At 38.8% G+C, this 22,558-nt stretch overlaps 3 protein-coding genes across 3 annotated transcripts; 1 reads left to right on the top strand and 2 right to left on the bottom strand.

Annotated features, from left to right (window-relative positions):
* Positions 1-862: 862 nt before the first annotated feature.
* On the top strand, positions 863-10,750 carry chrm5a (cholinergic receptor, muscarinic 5a). Its single transcript, XM_026919857.3, has 2 exons — positions 863-913; positions 9,245-10,750. The coding sequence occupies exons 1-2, from the start codon at positions 863-865 to the stop codon at positions 10,748-10,750; spliced, it is 1,557 nt and encodes a 518-aa protein (XP_026775658.3).
* A 312-nt stretch (positions 10,751-11,062) lies between these two features.
* zgc:194887 (uncharacterized protein LOC571819 homolog) lies at positions 11,063-14,736 on the bottom strand. Its single transcript, XM_026919861.3, has 3 exons — positions 14,580-14,736; positions 14,213-14,355; positions 11,063-12,706 (listed from the first exon to the last, which is right to left on the bottom strand). Exons 2-3 carry the CDS (start codon positions 14,352-14,354, stop codon positions 12,012-12,014), a joined length of 837 nt encoding a protein of 278 aa, XP_026775662.3. The 5' UTR covers position 14,355; positions 14,580-14,736; the 3' UTR covers positions 11,063-12,011.
* A 544-nt stretch (positions 14,737-15,280) lies between these two features.
* On the bottom strand, positions 15,281-21,642 carry LOC113530108 (ER membrane protein complex subunit 7). The gene is made up of 5 exons (XM_026919862.3): positions 21,317-21,642; positions 21,110-21,229; positions 18,979-19,117; positions 16,575-16,655; positions 15,281-16,147 (listed from the first exon to the last, which is right to left on the bottom strand). The coding sequence occupies exons 1-5, from the start codon at positions 21,514-21,516 to the stop codon at positions 15,998-16,000; spliced, it is 690 nt and encodes a 229-aa protein (XP_026775663.1). The 5' UTR covers positions 21,517-21,642; the 3' UTR covers positions 15,281-15,997.
* Between the last annotated feature and the right edge of the window lie 916 nt (positions 21,643-22,558).

Genomic DNA, 22,558 nt, shown 5'->3' with positions numbered 1-22,558 from the left:
TAACAAGAATGGATATATGCAGAAAAGAACTTTTCTGTGCTGTAATGTATATGTGACAAAGAAAGGCTTCTTCTTATCTAACTAAATTTTGATGAGCCCTCAATAGTCAGTGCATGGTTAAAGACTGCATTGTTCTTTTCCATGAAGAAAAAAGCTTACTGATGCTGGAATCATTGATGGATGGATGAAGTCCTGCCTCAACAATGTATTCCTCAATAGCATCAGTTTCATAGCAGGAGTGTTGTTTTGAAGCAGGTATGTTTGATAGCCAGAAAGTTATCTGACTATTGTAATCTCAAAGCTGTAATCTCAACAGATGATACAATTCACACTTTTGTTGCATTTCCCCATTGTCATGGAAGAAGCAACATCTAACATTGTATCCCCCAGGCTGAATACTTCATACCAAAATTCTTTGATCTGTACCCAATATAACATTTGCCTTGGGAACAGTCAGCAGAGACAGACCAGATGTAAGCCTCATACTCTGTTCTCTGTCTCTCTGACGGCCAGCAGAGTATTGCAAATAAAGTGCTGTGTTACTGATCTTTACTGCAAAGTTTCCAGGGAACTTTCTCTGTAGCGTGAAATCTGTAATATAATGCTGTACTCTGGTGGATTTCTACCTCTACCAAGGTAGGGGTAGAAAACCTTCGTAGCAGAAAAACTCTGCCAGATACTGGGTGACCATTATACTTTTGTTCTGTTCTGTCCTCTTCTGTTCAGTGGAACAGAGTGGTGAGCCATTGGTGAGACTCATTTGGTGCTTAATGCAGTGCTAAGTATGATGTTCTTGTTGGAGACGCAGTATTTATTGCTGTTGATTAATGAGGATTTGCTTGAGGGTAAGTGCTCCGTGACCATGTTTGTGGTTTCCTCTACAGTGTCTTGTAAGGATCCAAACAGTGCGAGGGTAGATGCTAGTGCAAGAGGCTTAGTCAAAGTCAAATAAATAGAAATGATTTAAAAAGAATCAAAGAAGATAGAAACAAAGCAAAAAAAAAAAAAAAAAACTCCCTGAGAGAATATGAGGTAGAAACTTTGAGAGGAACTAGACTCAGAAGGGACCCCATCCTCATCTGGGTGACGATGGATAGTGCAATCATAAATAATTCCCTTCTATAACTGTGTACTACATGGTCAAAAAGTGCAATTTTGTAGCTTGGAAATTTATTATAGTTTTCCCATGAAGTATATTTTGTTGAAGTTATCTGTTCACTGATGGTGACTTGAGTGCAAAATTGTTCATGGCAATTGCATTCCTAAAGCTATTATAGCAATTGTAGTCATAAGCCATCATAGCAAAACTGTTCATATGAATCGTAGTCCAAACCATCTTCATAGTGCCCTGCAATGGACTTGCATTCCATCCCATTCAAGTGTCCCATAGTAAGACACTTGAAACATGATTCCATATGCCTCCATACATCACACCTGCCTCCACAGTGACCCAAATGTACCTGATTTAGCTGAGCAGTGGGTGGACTACTAAGAAGATCCAATTACAGAGAGAATTCTCTGTGTCTTTTGCCAGTTCATCAGAGGACAGTGGACCAGTCATATTTTGTGTGTGTGTGTGTGCATGTGAATGAGGGTGTGTGTCTAGCTCATGCTTCAATTATTTAGCAAAAGCAAATTGGGGAACAGGTAACATGTCTGTCAGCACTAAAACCATGAACTACATGTCCCAGAATCCTCAGCAGTCCAATAAACTACAAACCAGACTTCTGATTGCACTCACTTATTGTCAATCAGCAGAGTAACTACAAATAACCCAGACTCGCACACATACTTTGAAAAGCCTCTACCTTCCATTCTCAGTGATGGGCCTGAGCCATTATAGTTTATGTAGTTTTATTCCAGTTTCAACTATGTTTTGCCTGATTATCAAGTTTGCCATTGTGTAGTATGTTTGCATGCCTTTCTTTGTGGTGTATGGTGTCCAACTGGCCTGTCCCAGACCCATTTTTGGACATTGTTGAGACCGGAGTAAATATCAGCCTGGTGGTATCTCCTGGACATGGTTGTTGACATAGTTTCCTCATGCTTCTTAAACAAGGAGGATGACCAGTCAAGTTGCATTGACTAAGCTCCTGAATGATTGATCGGAGCTGTGCCAAGTCAGCTACCGCTTTGCCAAATTCATCTAGAAGGCAACTTAGGTTGTTTTCTGGCCCTCGTATTACACATACTGACGTGGGCGTTTGCAGCTGGATAGCTGCTGGTCAATTAGATGAGATGGGATGTAAAACCAGCTAACTCATCAGACTCTGTAAAAAAACAGTGCATGGTATGGTGAGGGAAAACCACTCAATCATGCAAATGGCATTTAGCCAGTAATCGGCTAGACAGCGGAGGATGTGGAAGCACTTAAGTTTGCAGAGACATTGGTAAATAGCAAAGGAAAAACACTCAACCATGCTAGCAGTGCTTAGCCACAGGCCCACAAGTTGGCTAGTCAGCTAGATGGCAGGGGATGTGGAATCAGCTACCTCGGCAGATTCACCAATAAAAAGTGTGTGGTATGGCAACCAGTCAACCACTCTAGCAACACTTATCAACATGCCCACTTTCGACTAAATGGCAGGGAATGTAGAACCAGCTAACTTACAGCTGAGATAGAAGATGCAACAACAAATATGTGGTGAGGGAAATCCCTGAACCACAGTACCAGCAAGTAGCCATAGGCACACTGGTCAGGACAGGGGATGTGGAACAATCTGGATGGATAACAATGGAGAACTCAAAATATCTTGCTTATTATTAAAGTCTTAATATAACATAATGTTACATATTCTTACAAATTAACTGTGCAGTATTAGCTTGATAGTGTTATGGAAAAAATCAACATTAAAAAAGACAAATAAGAATGTCACAAGACTTATACATAGACTTAAACATATTTGAGTTATTAATTTGCATAATTGTTATTAACCTTCTCCTGTGCCGATAGGAATGACATGGATTTATAAGACATTTCCAGCAGAGAACCATGTTTATGTTTAAGGCTGTGTCATGGTGTAGTGAAAGGGTTAATGGATAAGCATAGCTACCACTTGGACACTGCCAAAGTACCAGTCTATGTAACATGCTTGTTCTTAACAAAGCTTACATACCCACAGGGTATGTAGATTTTCATTTTAATGTTGTCTTTTCAAAATTGTACATTAGCACACTGTTTAGTGGAACAGGTCTGAGCTGTAACAGATTAAACTCCTTATGCCTTTAATCCCAGTGATACTGCCTGGAGGGTGGATAGAGAAAATATCCTAATCGTGGAGTGACTCTCACCACAGAATGGTCAAATATGAAGTGAGAGCAGTTGCTATTCAGAATGGAAGACTGAGACTAGGGAACAAAACTTCAAGAAGATATACCTGCTATGGATAAGATGAATGCTGACTAACAGCATTAACTAATCACTTTTTGTCTGTTATCATTCTCTCTCTCTCTCTCTCTCACACACACACACACACACACACACAGAGCTTTATCATCCACATGCTCTTTTCCTTTTCTCTCACCCTTTCAGAATCTCCCCTCCCTCTCTCACCTAACTCTTATTCAGACCTTCCACAACATCTCTCTCACTTTTCCCCTCCACTCTCACTCTATCTTTCTCCTTCTGCTCTCATTCTACGCTTGCATGCTCACTGTCCCGAAACACGGTAAGGCATAAAGCCCTGTGGGAATTTCTCCTAAGCTGTGAGGGTCAGCTACATCTGTGACTTCCACAGAGGACATCAGCATCAGCAGCAGTAGCATCTTCTGTCTAGCCATCTACTAACTATCCATACTGCTTCATTCGCCATGTTCTCTCTTTGGGCAGATCTATCCAATTTTGTATTCATCCATGATGGGGCTCCAGCCATCTGTTAAAGTTTTGCCTTTTCCGCATTGTGATATTTACGCTGAACAGAACTTAAACACGGAGAATGCAACTAGGGGGTTCTGCTCCTTCTTGCCTTGGATCTGAGGAGGTTCTAAACTGATACATCCTCAAAATGTTTTCCTTCGACTGCACTTTGTGTCTAATTGTCTGGAGGACAGTGAAAAAGATCACAGATTTCCACTGAGAAAGAAGACTCTAGCACACCAGTTCTGAAGGGTTATATATGTAAGTACACAGACATGCAAACAGATTTTTATTTCTTTAAATTTCATGTGCTGGTCAGTATGTACATAATGATTAAGATAAATGGGTGAGTATTGTAAAAAGGTTTTATTCTGCATTAAAGTGGTCCGTTTAATCTATTCTAGGAATCACCAGCTTTGCAATGTACACAACCTTAATCTTGATATAAATAATATTGAATTCTATGTGCCATGCAGAAATCTGTTTTTAATTAATGTAGATTAAGCTTAAAGAAAGGAAGAGAGATAGAGAGAGACCCATAAGGGTAAAATGTGTATAGATTTTGTGTTGCTGTTGGAAATCAGGGACACTATTTTGTCTTGGAAAATTCAACAACTTGTTCCTTAAGACTGAATACTAAAGCTTAATCCTGAAGCATGAAATTAGAAACGTTTTATTTTGGGGCAAAGAGATTAAATGTATTCTATATAATAAAAAGAACAAAGAGAACACACTGAAAACCTGGGATTTTTTTTATTTAAAATTGGAAATAAACAGAAGGTTTTAGAATTTTTAAAATTTTTAAAAAGAAAGTAAATGTCCATTATGTTGAATATTTAATATTCAAAATTCTGCACTATTTCTAGCTCCCTATTTAAATGTAAGCAAATTTTGGATATTTACCATGTTAACAGCTTTGTACAAATGGTCCGAATTTCATCATGCCTAATCTCTTCTATTGAAGCATGTGTTCAGACAACATGCTGATGGATTTTATCTAAAATGGATCATAATGTTTTGCACAAACTTGTGGCGTCCATGCCAGCTCACACGGTCATTAAAGCAAAAAGGGGACGTACCAAATACTAAGAAACTCTGAAATTCATGTAAATATTTCAAAGATTCTAATTTTCACTCAAGTTGTTGTCAATAATATAATCTGTAATGAAAATTGTTTTATTAAATTAGAAAAGAATGGAAAATAGAAACCTTTTCACTAGTGGTGAAAAGGTGACTTTTGGGCCCCACTGTAGAGCTAATTTTAGGAACTATAATATACACCAATCAGCCATAATATTAAAACCACTGAGAGGTGAAGTGAATAACATTGATTGTCTTGTTACAGTGGCACCTGTCAAGGGGTGGGATATATTATGCAGCAAGTGAACAGCCAGTTCTCAAAGTTGTGTCCCTGCTTTGCAGGGGTTTATTTGTGTAAGCTTTCTGCTGCCACATGTGTCCATATTGGCGGCAAAATCTGGGAAAAACAGCTCCACTCAAGTCTGAGGCACACAAAACCTTAAAATTCCAGTCCAGAAAATAAGGTGAAAATAAGATTGCACGTGTACTTCTTATTTAGGCTTGGGCCTGTGGAATGTTTGTCAGTCAATATTGTAAACTTGTCTTCCCTTTCTTGGCAGCTATTAGGTACTTGTGTACTATGGGCCAATTCAATATTTTTTCAGGCTTACATGGGGCATCATAATGAATAGGCCAGTATGAAGGAATAATTACACTATACTACAGTAATTCTGATTCAACAGGAAAACAAAAAATGAATAGCTCACCACCTGACCAGGCCTTAAAAAATTCTGAAAATGACAGTTGCTTTATTCGGTGCTTGTTAGTTTCAGAAATGCAGAAAATTAAAACTTTCCCGTCACCTACTCTGAGATTGTGCCGTTGTTCTTCTACTGGAGGGTTGCTTCAACAAGGCTGGTGCGGTTCTTTCAAGGAAACAGCTGAGGTTCATTTCACCAACCACATCTTCAGCATAAGAATGAGTCTTCTTCCTGTCCTTATGCTGAATACTAAGGACTCAACAAACTGGCTGCTAAATGTCATAACCCCCTGGCTCTGGTTCTGCCTCGCTAGATTTAAGAAGTGCATGCAACATTAGTCACATATCTGGTGATTGCTGGATGGCTTAGCAAATGCCCTAGCCATGTTCCAGTTCTTTCTCAGTAATGTTTTCTGTGACATGCTCCTCAGGTATATCATAGTTTTGATAGATGATATCATGGTTTACTCATCCAACATGTAAGCATGTAAGTCATGTGCGTGCCTTGTTGGCAAGACTGCAGTTATTGAGAAATGCAACAGTAACGCTCTGCATGAGGCAGGGCTTTATTCGACTGCCACTCCCCACACTGCACTTCTATCCTGGTTTCCTTGCCCAAACCACAATAACCCAGGTGTGCTACCTCATCCTTCTCTCAGCTCACATTATTATGTACTAACCAGCAGAAGTCCTCTGTTGTCCTTGGGGACCTTGTCTCTGACCAAGATAGGCAGTTTACCTCATAGGTGTAGAAGGCATTTATGGAGCATCTGGGCATAAATGTCAATTTAACCTCTGACCATTGTAAATCCTGCAGAAGCAGGTCACTGCTGTGGACCAGGGGGACTGTTGTGTCACCCCTGAACTGAATATACCCAGAACTCCCTAGTACAGTACTCCATTCAGCTAAGAATCACTGTTTAATTAAGAGCCCTACACTTGGGCATACACTTCTTTATGGTTTGCCTTTGTCCCAAAGTATCTATTGCAATCATAAGTTGATGCATGATGTACAGTTTAATGTGGTCTTGCCGAACCCAGACTCCCAAGCTTATGGGTCTGAGTCACTGCTCCCCTTCTGATGGGCTCTGCAGTAGTGAAGCAAACATCATCATACTATTTCTGACTACAAGCCTTCAAACCAACACAGGGGAGTGAATTACATGGTCATCTGTTTTTCGAGTGCTTGTTTCAGTGATTTCCAGAACAGGTTTGCTGTCTCTTGTCATTCAGAAGTAATCGGTCACCTGTTTCCATAGAAACAAAAAGCCACTGTGCCTTATGGGCTGTCTCCTTGCCCTTTGAACACACTGATTCATGTGTGCTCTATCTAATGAAAGGAAAAAAACAGACTAGTTCACTACTGAAAATGAGCAGATTCTATAAGGTGCATCAAATGAGTCTATCATAATTAGCTCACTCACCTTACAGACAGGTGAAAAATTGATGGAAAAAAACGTGTCTCTGTTATGCTGTGGGGACAATTTACTGCCATAGTTTGTTTTCCATTTGTCCCCTTAGAGGGAAGATCATTGCAACTCACTGCAGTGATTCTGACTGATCACCTTTATCCTATGATGAAACATTTCTACCCTTATCAGAGTGGTCTCTTCCAGGATGACAATGTCCCAATCCACAGGGCATGAGAGCTCACTGAATGGTTTGATGAGTACGAAAATGTTGAATCATATGCTGTGGCCTTTGCAGTACAGTACCAGAGTCTTGTAGCATCCATGCCAAGGTGCATCCAAACTTTTCTGTTGGCTCATGGTGGGCCATGTTGTTTTATCTCTTTGTCACCTGTCTGTACATTTATCTTTTCTTTATTAGATGTACCCCTGCTTCAATGATTGTTACTGAACTGTTAATATAGGAAAAATAGGTTTGTAAAATAATTGTGTGAACTTAACCTGTTTGACTATTAAAAATGATATAGGATTTCCAGAAAGGGTAAAAGTCTCCCTCTGCTGGTTGCAAACAGCCTACACACACACACACACACACACACACACACACACTTTCCTTTTTTTAATGTTAACCCTACCAATATACCTGAACCAGATGTCCTGTGGAACTTTCTGACACACTTTCTATCTTCTATCTAATATGACTAAGTAAGCAAGCTAACCATGTTTCAAAACAACATCTTTTCCATATAAAGAAACTGTTATTTAGGCTACAGTTGACAACAGTAGCCATGTAATAATATTATATCAGATTTGCTTTAGATTTTGGGGGTGTTATCTTTCAGAAAGTTCAGAAAAGTTCACTAGCCAAGCTGTCAGAATCTACTATAAAACTGGGACGAATTCACAGTGCTGCTGCGAGTCAAAATGGGATGGATCCTCTAAGCTACATTTCATTATATGCCTGTATGATTTTCTAACATTTTCTTTAAATAATGTTGAAGAATGATAATTTGCATTTATGGCATTTTGCAGATGCCTTTATTCAAAGCAACTTAGATTTAACTTATTTAAACACCTAGGCAGTTGAGGATTAAGGGCCGTGCTCAAGGGTCCAGCAGTGGCAGCTTGGAAGTGCTAGGAACTCACACCCTTTTACACTATTTACAACTGTGGTGAGTAGAGAAGCATCTCAGAACACACAACACATAAAACCTTGAGGTGGATGGGCTACAACAGCAGAAGACCACTTCAGGTTCTACTCCTGCCAGCCAGGAACAAGACTCTGAGGTTATCATGGGCACAGACTCACAGAAACTGGACAGTTGAAGACTGGAAAAAGGTGATTTTCTTTTCTAATCTTTAACTGTCTGGTTTCGGTGAGCCTGTGCCCATGATAGCTTCAGATTCCTGTTCTTGTCTGACAGAAGTGGAACCCTATGTGGTCTTCTGCTGTTGTAGCCCATTCACCGCATTGTTTGATGTTTTTTGCATGCTGAGATGCTTTTCTGTTTTCTGTTTCTGTTCTGTCCACTTTTTTCATTCTGATATTTGATGTGAACATTACCCAAAGCTCTTGACCTGTATCTGCATGATTTTTTTTGCATTGCGCTGCTGCCAAATGATTGACTGATTAGATAACTGCATGAATGTGCAGATGTACAGGTGTTCCTAATAAAGAAGACAGCGAGTGTAGTTGATTAATACTATGCCTTCAAGTCTAACCTCAACCACTATAGCCAAAAGGAAACCAATTGGCTCTTTTAGTTTTTAAATAGAAGCTCCAGACATTTTCATTTATTTCAGGCAATCTTCTCTTTTTAGGCCACAGCTTTAGTGGTTGAATGTTTGTAGGACTTACATGGAATTATCAATGTAACCAGCAGATGAACAGGGTCAAGGTCACAGCAAGGTCAAATGTCTGAAATAGTTTTTCTTCAATAGCCTCCTTCCCGTTTGAAGTATATTTTATGGGTATTTGAGGCATACAAATTAGTAACAAGAACAATTAGCCTGTTGGCGTTGACTTCTATGGGTTGAAACTGTGGTTATGTAGTGTTAACCTGATATACATATGGTCTAGTGTACTGTCCTGAAGATACTGCCCAGCAAAAACTGTCCCCTTAAAGATAAAATCTTTCATTGATTTTGATTACTATCTTTTTCCTCCAGAAAACCAAACACTTCATGAGCTGGTCCTAGGGGCATATTGACAAGAGAACCATGGACAGAAGTCAAATGGACAACTCCACTATCAGTTACAACACTTCAGATTTCCATCTGGTCACACATAGCCTGTGGGAGATCATCACTATTGCGACGGTCTCAGCTATAGTAAGCCTGATCACAATAACTGGAAATGTTCTAGTGATACTGTCCTTCAAGATGAATAGTCAACTGAAAACGGTTAATAACTACTATCTACTAAGCCTGGCTTTTGCTGACCTTATCATAGGTATGTTTTCCATGAATTTATACACTTCCTATATACTCATGGGCTATTGGTCACTAGGTAGCCTTGCATGCGACCTCTGGTTGGCTATGGACTATGTGGTGAGCAATGCCTCAGTTATGAACTTGCTAGTAATTAGCTTTGATCGTTACTTCTCCATTACAAGACCTCTGACCTATAGAGCTAAGCGAACGCCAAAGCGTGCTGGGATCATGATTGGACTGGCTTGGTTTGTGTCCTTCATCCTGTGGGCACCTCCAATTTTGTGCTGGCAGTATTTTGTAGGCAAAAGAACAGTACCTGAAAGACAATGTCAAATCCAGTTCTTCTCAGAGCCAGTGATAACTTTTGGGACAGCAATTGCTGCGTTTTATATCCCAGTTTCTGTCATGACCATCTTGTACTGTCGGATTTATAAAGAGACAGAAAAGCGCACTAAAGACCTGGCAGAACTCCAGGAAGTCAAACATTCTACAGACCCTGAGATTAAAAATCAGCCTCAGACATCCATAATTAGGTCTTGCTTCAGTGCCACCTCCAGAAGGCAGAACCAGGTATCCTGGGCATCCTCCAGCCATAACAACATTTCTAAATCTACCACCACTTTCAAAGATGAGTGGTCTAAAGCTGACCACCTTACCACTTTTACCAGCTATGCATCTTCCGAAGAAGAGGAATGTGCTCCTGGAGTCCTGGTGGTCTACAGGGAGAACAATACAGTCCTGTCCAATAATGGTGAGGAAGAGAATTTCTTCCTATCACCAGGTAAAAACAACTCCCAAAAGTGCAAGAAGTGTGTTTCCGACAGTTTCAAACCAACTGTGATGGGCAGCAACTCTACACAGACCAAAAATGGGAATCCCAAAGCAGCAAGCTCCATGCTCTCTTTGGCAGAGTCCATGAGCATGCCGTCCACATCCTTGTCCTCTAAACCTAACAACCCAACGCTGAATAGCCAGATAACCAAGCGCAAGAGGATGGTCCTGATCAAAGAAAGAAAGGCAGCACAGACTCTTAGTGCTATTCTGCTGGCCTTCATCCTCACATGGACACCTTACAACATCATGGTGCTTATCTCCACCTTCTGTTCAGATTGCATACCTCTGTCTCTATGGCACCTGGGCTACTGGCTATGCTATGTCAATAGCACTGTCAACCCAATGTGCTATGCTCTCTGCAACAAAACCTTTCAAAAGACCTTCCGGATGCTTCTCCTATGCCAGTGGAAGAAGAGTCTGGAGGATAAACTTTATTAGCATGGACAAAACCCTGTGGTAGGCAGTAAGTTCTCATGACCAAATTTGAACAAAATAATAATTAGAATCTAAAAGAATTTACAGATGAGACTACTATGTTTTATTAGTATAAGGTAATGTGTAAAATGACCACAGATCTTCCAATGTTGTTTTCATGGACATTTTTTCATCACATCTAAAATGACTTATTTGTCGATTGTGCCACATAAGATAAATATGTGCTATTAACAAATGTATGATGTGGCATAATGGTCTCTGATTTGTAGCTGACATTCTTATTTTTATGCTTAATATAGTCTTAGAAGCTATTAATATTTTGGAAATTACACTTTAATCTGAATGGGAAAAAATGCTTGATCAAGATTGTACATGCCCATCAAATGCCTTTTACATTCATTATAGAAGAAACAAATAAGAGCCACAAGCTCAAAGTGTTGAGGTACAAAATATAAGATTGGCAAAAAAAAAATAAAACCTGTGCAAAAATGAAAAGGGGGGAGGAGGGGGGACTACAGCAAACAGGACCTATGTTCTGAGTCGGAGTCTTTGGTGCTCAAGTTAATATTTTTGTGCAATGTATTTGCAATTCCATCTTTTTTTTTTTAATTAAACTGATTAGTAAACCCATTAACTGCACCCCTTTTTGCTGTTTTGTTTATAAGATCCCTATTTGTTTTAATGTATTATCATATATTTAGATTACGTCAAGATTTTTTAAAGGATATTTGAGTTTATCAATTAAACAGCGATATCACAATATTACATTAAATATTATTAACATTATAAGTCGCAATGGAGGTAATAAACTATCACTCAGCTGTATTATTATTATTATTATTATTATTATTATTATTATTTGTGCCCTCTATTGCAAACCTCTTTGTATGTATGATTTGCAAAAATATAGATCTACTTCAAAACATTGTTAATCCCTACACAATTATAGTATTTTGATCTATATAAAAGAACCTCACAATTGATCTGCTAATAAATGCTTTCTAAGACCCAGTCCTTCTCAGTTACCTGAGTTTTTATCAAATGATCAAGAGAAAATTTATCCTGTCTTTCCTGAAGATCAGCTCTCCCACAGTCTAAATGCAAATTTTTTATCAGATGATGAAGAGACTATTGATCATAACTGTTCTGCTGATCAGCCCTACCACATTCTGAATGCTATTTTTAAATCAAATGATCAAAGAGAAAACTTTTCATGATTTTGTACAGATCAGCCCTCTCACACACTGAATGCTATGCAATAAGCTCAGAGCTCATCCCTTTTGCAATCTGCGGGATGCACGATTTTGACCATATCTGAAGGCTTTACCATCATCCAGGCATATTTGCACAGGTGCTCCTTGTTGCAGTCCTTTTGCCAATAGATGACGTTCCGGCGGTTGAGGTTGGCACCGGCACAAGCGTCATACCACCACCCCCCACCTGCAACTCCCTGGAACTCTAGCTTGGCACAGTTCTGGAAATAGTTATCATTGTCACGGTCCTTGGTGGTAAACTTCTGGTTATCGTGGAGGTAGTTCTCTGGGTCCAGAGTGAGAGCATCTGCAGCAGTGCCATGGTACAAGCCCAGACGCAACCTGTACTGTGCATCTTCTCCTTCCACCAGTGCTGGGTCATATTCACCTGATTTGGTTATGGCATCTTTGTCCACCAGTTTGATGCCCAACTTGTAGCGGATGGGTCCACTGGTGAGTTGGTGGATGTACTCATTGCCCAGCCAATGGTTGCCAGTCAAGGTTCCAAAGCCCAACTTATACTCCTCCCAGGAGCGGTCAAAGTCCACACTGCTATTGACTGTGATGTGCTGGATCACAGTCCAGCCACCTTCCTGCATGGCACAGAAAGCTACGATGGGTGAATCTCTGGGCTTGATTATATAGACACCATCCCGGACCTGACCTCCAGAACTTTCCCACAGCTCATGACAGTCCCTGGGTAACCCTGGTACAGAAAGATGCAGATGACAATTCTATGAAAACTCAGTACAATACACTTTCTAGATTAAACTGCCTTATCAAACAATTCATGGATTAGTTGTTTTGAATATTGGGCTGTAGTGTTTGGGACATGGGTCATTAATTATGATTAGAGTTGCATTTCAGCATTTCAGAGTCTAATAAATGTATAGAGGTATAGAGAACGGATTAGGCCATTTTTGTAGCCTCAGGCCATACAAACTTTTAGACCCCTTAAGATGACGATTTTATTCATGCTATAAAAATTATGATGGAAATTACACTAAAATAACTGAATAGGCCATTATGAAGCAAAACAATAGTATGCCTACACTAAAACCAAAAAAGAACAAGTTAGCATACAGACTTTACAGGGCTATAACCCGAAAATAACAACTGCACTCATCAATGCTTGTTAGTTCCAGAAAGCAGATTATTTAGCAATGGAAATCACCAATGAGCTTACTGGATCGTGAGGTAACATAAGCTTTTCTACCAAAATTTTTACACCAGAAGCAACCACTGCATTGCACTTTTCATTTTCCCCTGCTGTACAGGCTGAAATACAGCTCATGTGCTGTTTAGATTCTTAAAATATAGCGTGAATTTTGTAATTATTGTAGTGTTTATATCTGGAAAAGATCTCATACCAGGCTCAGCAGTGCCAAATAGATCTCAAGCAAAAAAAAATAAGCTTGGTACTTGGTACTGGTGCCAACTACGCAGTTGCATACACTGCACATATTGGATGTAATATGCTACACTGAGCTCCCATTTGAGCCACACCCGTCAGTGTCATGAGATGATGTGAATATGGGTGAAGTAACTGTAATTACCCGTTGATATGAGACCCTGGACTGCAGGCTATATGCCAGGGGTGTCCTATCTTATTCAGAAAGATTGGTTTTCATTCCAACCAAGCAGAAGCCACACCTGATAGTCTACTGAAAGCCAAGATCAACTGATTAAACAGGTGGAATCACGTGTGGCTCCTGCTTGTTTGGAAAGAAAACCTGCACCCACACCGGCTCCTTGCGGATAAGATTGGACATAATACAAAGAGTTTCAGTCTATAGTTGGCATCAGTTCATTCTTTTGAGCTGATTTTGTGTCTAATGTCAGGAGCTTGGACATGTAACTTAGAAGAGACTGATTATATTGTGTGAGAACTGTGACCTCTGTTCTTAAACATTTCATTGCTCCTTCATAGCAAACAGCCCTGAAAAATGTCATTTGTAAAGATACATCTTTAGGGTTAAAAGATTTGGATTGTGGATTAATATATAGCTATAATAGAGTTGTGGAAGGTTAAAATGTTCTCAACTCAAATCAAGTGCTGTTTCTCAGTGTTATAGGGCATGGGTTCTATGAATGACAATACACAGAAAGTTTCTTATAGGTTCCTTAAACATAATTAAAAGTGTAGTAATTTATATAGACAAACAAACAAACAAGTAAATGTTGATAACCACAGAACCAGCCTGGTTTTTACCTTTATGTCCGAAGTTTTGAATGAATTTCTGCTCTTCTGGAGAAAGAAGATGGATGTTTTTAGCTTGCTCCTGTGCAACTAGTACTCCAGCTGAAATGGCAATGCTCAAGAAAGCCATCACCTTACCCTCAAAAAGTGTCATCCTTTAGTAGTAAGAGAATAATAGACAGATTAATAACCATAGCAGAGCAGTTCACTTAACTAGACTTCACTGTGTTTGTAATGCACAATAAGTGACGTTAAAATTTCAACACGTTAAAATTTCAGTAGTAGTCTATATTCAAGGTAATATACATCTACTGTAAATTATATATTGTCATTTGTAACTAGGGGCACAAGGATATTTTTAGAAAAAAAAAAATCTCACCTTCACCATGTATCACGTTTGCTACAGACTACTTACAACACACACAACCCTTACTCTTAGACAGATAGAGCTGTAAAGAAAGAAAGTCCCAATCTGAATCTCAGAGTCCACACTGACTCTATCACAGGTCACACACCCTGGGCCTATCAGCAATGGACTTCAGCCTCTTTCTCATGTAACACTGGAACACAACAACGATTAAAGACTGTAGGCCTATCTGTGTCATCTGGGACAGGACCAGCGTGTATAGTTTTTATGAATCTTTTATGTGTCTGTTACTCTGTAATAACTTCTCCAATAACTTGTATTTCGATTAACATAGGAAATTGCATAATTTAGGCAGCACAATATTAACCCATCCTTTACCAACATCAGTTTATATTCATATTAAAGTATTAAGCAGTTATAACCAGCAGTTACAACGAGCATATTATGTCTCTGCTTATCTCTGTATGGGTTTGAATCACTGACTAGAGTGATCTAAAGGATATAAATCAGTGATCTGCTGGATATTCAGTGATCTGCTTTGTAACATTAAATGGAGTGGCATACTTTTTAATCTCACTGTTAGCTCACATGCTTCTTTACTGTGTATGTTCTTTAAAGATATATTAAGGGTAGTATGTTTGTGCATGCAGTCATAATGGCAACAAAATGTTTCACAGTCAATGAGACAGATGTCACAACAGATTGATCTATGTTGTTTTATTGTCAACATAACAGTGTTTACAGTGGTTACAAGCTCTCAAAAGCCCCCCCCAAAAAAGGCCACGTATATTTATATGTTACACTCATCTAATCCGTTCTTGTAAGCAAGCTCCACACAGACACCAGATATCCACTATCAGTTGGGCCTTCTCTGGCATATTGTCCCTTACAGCCCCTCTTACTTTCACTAGTGATATATTTAGTCTTCACCCATTCAACTTCCATAGTGGTCGGCCAAGGCTGTTGCTTTTTAGAGACCCACATATCTAATCTAGAGTTCTAAAGTTATTTAATAGCATACAGACGAAATAAGTACAATAAATGAAATAAGCTAGTAGTTGAAAATGTTGCCCTCACTTTATGCTAATAAAATAGTATCATTAATGCTAATAAAATAGTATCATTATTTAAAATATATAACATTAATAAAACTGACTTAAATATATTTTACCTGTTTTCTCTAAATCAATAAATAAATACACACTGAATAAATACTAGCACAATGAAAACAGAAATGTATCGAAAACCCAATTAATAAAAACATACTGAACTAAAGCACTGTCAGTGGTAATAGTATCACACATATTTCTCATATACTGTATCAAAGCTTGTGGCACACAATTGGTGATACTAATTTAGCAAACGACTGAAATGGGAAAATCAGGATAAAACAAAGGCACGAGTAACATGTCTTCTTGCTCACGTACGTGCTATCTCCTGCGTGGACCACTGCCTCTGTGTCCCCTGTGAGTTCCTGATTTACCTTGGCTTTTAGGTGGGGCAAAGAACTTGGTCATGAGCTCGGACACATCTGGAAGCTCAGGGCTGGGATTGAGCATATTCATTGACTGTTCCATTTCCTAATAAACAAATAAATAAAGAAATAAATAAAGTAGTACAGTAGAGTTCACTACCAGAAACAGTAAAACATAATACTAAATTTGTCCAATTATATTTCTCAAACAATATGCATGTTATTTTTCACTATGTCAATCAGATACGTAATATTGTACTGTTTGGGTCAGTATCAGATGTTAAGTAATGTTAATCATGCATATATGCATAACCAACAGAATGAATGAAAAACTGTAATCATCATTATTATCTAATAAAACAGAAAGATGTTTTTGGGGATAGAATGCCCCCTGGTAAGTGATTAAGAGCATGAGAGTATAGTGTTTGTTTTTTCCCTTCCTGTGTAACACATATGGTAAGGTTTTCAAACTGCAGTCCAGGTTTCAACCATTTTAAAGAACTTTTAAGAGGAGAAAACAAGATGAGACTGACCCTTCTCATCCCTGGGTCATTCATGTTGATAAGCTTTGGGAGAAAAAGGATGATCAAAAGGGGAAGCACCATCATGAGAACCTGAGGAATGTGGAGAAAGCAAGTGAGCCAATCCTATCTTCTGTCACTTGAATATTATTAAGGTATTTAAACTGTCATTCAGACTGATGCCATGTCAATGGAAGAGTAAGGGGAAAAGGCATTTCCCCTGCTACCACTCGCCTAAAAGATGACTAAGGCAATGACCTAAGGATGAAACAGTGTAGTAGACAGTGTGAATGCAGGCCTGCAAAGATAGGTTTGGTAGCGCATGTGAGTCCATGCAAGTCTGTAGTTATTTAAACTAAGAGGAATACTGGGCTGTCTTTATATATACACACACACACACACACACACATATATATATATATATGTATATATATATATATATATATATATATATATATATATATATATATATATATATATATATATACAGTCAGGTCCATAAATATTGGGACAGTGACACAGTTTTGGTAATTTTGCCTCTGTACACCACCACAGTGGATTTGAAATGAAGCAGTCAAGATGTGACTGAAGCGTAGACTTTCAGCTTTAATTCAAGGGGTTTAACAAAAATATTGCATTAACCGTTTAGGAATTACAGCCATTTTTTACAGAGTTCCTCCATTTTCACAGGCTCAAAAGTAATGGGACAATTGACTGATAAGCAGTTTCATGGCCAGCTGTGGCCTGTTTCCTCCTTATATCATGATAAATTAAGGAGATAAAAGGTCTGGAGCTGATTCCAAGTGTTGAATTTGCATTTGGTAGCTGTTCATGGGAACTCTCAATATGCCGTCCAAAGAGGTGTTGATGCAAGTGAAGGAGGCCATCATTAGGCTGAAAAAACAAAACAGACCTATCAGAGAGATAGCAGAAACTTTAGGAGGGCCAAATCAACAATTTGGTACATTCTTAAAAAGAAGGAATGCACTGGCGAGCTCAGCAACACCAAAAGGCCTGGGAGACCACAGAAAACAACTAAAGTGGATGACTGAAGAATTCTTTTCTTATTGAAGAACAACCCCTTCACAACATCTAGCCAAGTCAGGAACACTCTGGAGGAGGTAGGCGTATCATTGTCAAAGTCTACAATCAAGAGCCACCTTCATGAATGTAAATACAGACGGTTTACCTCAAGATGCAAACCGCTGGTAACACTCAAGAACACAAAGGCCAGATTAGACTTTGCTAAAAAACCTCTAAAAAAAGCCTGACCAGTTCTGATGCAAGATTAACTTGTACCAGAATGATGGGAAGAGAAAAGTATAGAGAAGGAAAGGAAGGGCTCATGATCCAAAGCATACCACATCATCCGTCAAACATGTGGAGGCAGTGTTATGGCATGGGCATGTTTGGCTGCCAATGGAACTGGGTCACTGGGGTTTATTGATAATGTGACTGTTGATAGAAGTAGCAGGATGAATTCTGAAGTGTACAGAGCTATACTTTCTGCTCAGATTCAGTCAAATGCTGCAAAACTGATAGGACAGCGCTTCACAGTACAGATGGATAACAACCCAAAACATACTGTGAAAGCAGCCCAAGAGCTTGGAAATTAAATGTTCTTAAATGGCTGAGTCAGTCACCTGACCTCAACCCAACTGAGCTGCTTTTCACTTACTGAAGACAAATCTGAAGGCAGAATGACCCACAAACAAGCAGCAACTGAAGATGGCTGCAGTAAAGACCTGGCAAATCATCTCAAGGGAGGAAACTCAGCATTTGGTGATGTCCATGGGGTCCAGACTTCAGGTAGTCATTGACTGCAAAGGATTTACCTCCAAGTAATAAAAATAATCCTAATATTTATGATTATATTAGTTTGTCCCATTACTTTTGAGCCTGTGAAAATGGAGGAACTCTGTAAAAAATGGCTGTAATTCCTAAACGGTTAATGCAATATTTTTGTTAAACCCCTTGAATTAAAGCTGAAAGTCTACGCTTCAGTCACATCTTGACTGCTTCATTTCAAATCCACTGTGGTGGTGTACAGAGGCAAAATTACCAAAACTGTGTCACTGTCCCAATATTTATGGACCTGACTGTATATATATATATACATATTTTTCTTTTTTTTGACAGATCGAACAAATAACCACCCAACCCCCCATCCCCCTCCCACCACAAAAGGGTTCCAGAAAATATAATTTAGCTGAACAGAGATAATCCCTGATAAATCTCTCATTTTACAACCTGTTTACACAAGGGCTTTTAAATTTTGATCTTAAGACAGACAGACAGACTTTGATCTTAAGGCTTCCTAAGTGGGCTACAGACTCCAGATTTTCAGTGTAAGCTTTCCATCTTATCACCTAATGCTGCATCTTAACGGGAAAATACGTAATAACAACAAGCTTACCACAGGGTTCATGAAGAAATCGGACCAACCCCATGTGTCTCGTTTTGTAAAATATGAATGCTGTCCTGTACATCTCATCTGAATAGGGTAAGGCAACTGGATTACCTCAGATGTCTTGATGTAATTGACTCTTCTGGCACTAAAGATAAGCAAAAGCAGAGGAGAATTATAGCATATTATACTGTAATGTATACTGTATAATGCTATAAGCAGCCATACTTCCACACTCAGAATTATGCACACTTGCTCAACACTGGAAATAACCTTGAAGTATCTATTTTAGCTTTGTTAACTGTAGGCTAAGATGTAGTTTCTATCAAGAGTGTTGGAGCATAAGTAAGAAACAGTGAGAAAATGACTTTCATTGCATTTTTAAAGACAGCATTATAAAGTGGGGGACATTTCTATTTTTTTTGTCTAATTTTTTGTGAATGAGAAGGGAAAAAACACTATTTCAAACTCATACACATTATTCAGTGCACATGTTTGTATTAACATCATATTAACGTCTATACTATAAAATTAGTATATTAATCCAAATGGATATTGGGGTTTACTAAAAAATTAGTAATACATTATGATGTACTATAGTACATTAGTGTTAGGTAAACCTAGTATACTTGGGTATGTGTTGTCATGTTTTGTTATACTGTGGGACAGCAATGGACAATATTACTCTATGCTTGTATTATGTTACTAAGTTGAACAAATTACTTGCTCTCAGTTTTTCATGTTTACTTTTTCTTCCTAAATATGTCACTTCTGTTCAGTTTTGCTAACTTACCAACTTTGTCGCTAGATTTAGTAACTTTTAGACCCCTTTGTTTACTTTAAATAGAGCTCAACAACAAATCTACTGACTTTTTTAGGTTAACGACTGTCCTTCATTCAATTATATGAGGTATACAAGTAGAGAGAGCAGGTTCAGTTGACTCAACAACCATGCCACAGTCAGAGTCACTGAGATAAATTTTTTCCCCATTCTGATGATTGATGTAAATATTACATGAAAGTCTTGACCTGTATCTGCATCATTTTATGCATTACAGTGCTGCCACTGTGCCATGTTTGGCTGATTGAATAATTGCGTAAATGTGCAGGTGTAGAGGTGGTCCTATTAAAGTGGCAGGTTTGTGTATTTATAAGTAATAAAAGCATGTTATTCCATACATAACACTTTCCTTTGTGTCTAGTTCTCAACATCTGACTATAACTGCTTCTTTTTGTCTGCACTATATGGCCAAAAGTTTGTGGACTCCTGACCATCACATCTATATGTGCTTTTTGAACACTCTCAGTCCACATTTAGTCCCCCCTTTGCTGTTATAATATCCCCCACTCTTATGGGAAGGCTTTCCACTCGATTTTGGAGCATGGCTGTGGGAATTTGCTCATTCAGCCACAAGTCCATAAATGAGGTCAGGTACTGATGTCAGGTGAGGAGGCCTGGGGGTGCAGTCGGCTTTCCAATTCATCCCAAAGGTGTTGAGTGGGGTTGAGGTCATGGCTCTGTACAGACCACTCAAGTTCTTCCACTCCAACCTTGGCAAACTATGTCTTCGGTTGAGCTCGCTTTGTGCACAGGGGCATGATCATGCTGGAACAGGTTTGGGTCCCTTAATTCCAATGAAGGGAAACTGTAATGCTACAGCATACAGTACTTTGTGGCAACAGTTTGGAGACGGCCCACATCTAGCTGTGATGGTCAGGTGTCCACATACATTTGGCCATATAGTGTATGTACATAGTTAGTTAGTGGTGCCATGACCAGAGATTTCTTCTTTCTATAAGAAATCAGTTATAATCTATTCTGACAAAGCTATTCTATTCTATACCAAGTGTCACTCTTCCTTCTTCATGTGGCAATGCAATTAATATGCAAATTAGTCTATGACTCCATCCGGTGACTTCTAACGACTTTCTAAGCATGCTTTGTACTACTTTCCCCTGAAAAGAGCTGGCAACACTACTTCTGTTTTGTTGGTGCACAGTGCACAATCACTATAGGCTATTGTGACAAATCCAGCTACTGTCATTGGCCTTGCACTGAACACTTCCAAAATCATATTCTAAAGTTAAAGAGATAAGAATGAGAAGGTATTCACATCTTGTACAGTACAGAGAAGCATACCGCATTTTGCCTGTTGCAGTAATGTCAACTCTGACAGGCTCGAATCTGTACACTGGTGACACAATGTGGAGTACATAAGATCCAGAAGGCACATCATTTACTGTGAAACTTCCATCAAGCCTGGTGGGATTAAAACATATGATTAAAAGATAGTGCATGCTAGCTGGTGCATGTTTTTTTTTTTTTTGTGCACATAAGCTCTAAAACCTGACGAAGCCGACATGCTCCTCTCCATCCAGCAGCACGTGCGCGAGCGGAGTCCACTCCTCTGTTCTCACGCCGTACACGAGCGCGCGGCCCTCAACGCGGAATTTCTCTTCCCCTTCCGCTACTGCGTTAAAGCGCGCGCACAACCCAAACAACACCACCGCCACACTTAAACCACAGTTACAATATTTAAAAAGCATTCTGACAAAAAAACAATATTCCTGTAAACGTTCATAAACATTCCATTTTAGACTCGGTCAGTGTCGCGCTTTTAAGTTTTTTTGCTGACTAAGTAAGTCTAAATTAAACTTTTGACTTCGGACCACGCCTACGTGATGACGTAGAAGCAACGCGTCGCGCCCAGAGTTTAAAGTCCCAAACATTAGAGTCAGAATTTGTGCGCCAGTGGTGGTCCAAGTTAGAGCTGCTTTAACTGTAAAATAAATTCCATGGACCTTCTCAGTACACAATTCTTTTATGAACATAATCCAGATAATTACATTATTAGGCTGATTATTCAGATGTGTACAGCAATATTGTGGCAATTTATTGGAGCCCTATAGGTTTTAATTCCAACTAATGAGGTCCAAGTGGATATTATTTTTAGGCGTAGTAGTTATAGGGTTATTGAGCCTTGGATTAAACGTGTTCAGTTCAAGTGACCAGTCAAATAGGCTAATAACTATAAGATCTCAATATGAAATATAATAGCATTGATAATGGTGCATTGTGATTTCCTTTAACTAACAAATAAACAAACAAACAAACAAATCAATCAATCAATCAATCATTGACCCCACTTGAGAACCACTTATGTAAGATAGGGTGAATTTATGTGAACTGGGACATCAGGTAAATTGGGACAGTTAAACATAGCAATATTTATTTTCTAGCCTGAAAAGTGAAAATCAAAACTTTTTATTACTAAATCCTTGCAGTGGAAGTGTCTGATATAAATAACTTAATTTATGTGACATCATAAAGTGGGTGTGGTCAGCATCAAACAAGAAGCTAAGTTAGGAAAATTGACATTTGATTTGGCTAGGTTTTTTTAAATTTTTTTTATAAGGTTATAAAATTGTCATGACTAATATATTGCACACATTTATGATGCATATCAACAACAAAACAAAACTATAAAGTTAGTTCAGATCATGCACAGATGTTTATAATTTAATCAGTTTCAAGAGCATGGTTCAGGTAAAAAGTCTTAAAATACAATAAGTGATGAGAGGAAAACTG

The sequence above is a fragment of the Pangasianodon hypophthalmus genome, chromosome 10, assembly GCF_027358585.1.
Source record: "Pangasianodon hypophthalmus isolate fPanHyp1 chromosome 10, fPanHyp1.pri, whole genome shotgun sequence".
Taxonomy (NCBI): Eukaryota; Metazoa; Chordata; class Actinopteri; order Siluriformes; family Pangasiidae; genus Pangasianodon; species Pangasianodon hypophthalmus.
The sequence above is the reverse complement of the archived record's forward strand: the minus strand, read 5'-3'. Positions and strand labels throughout refer to the sequence as shown.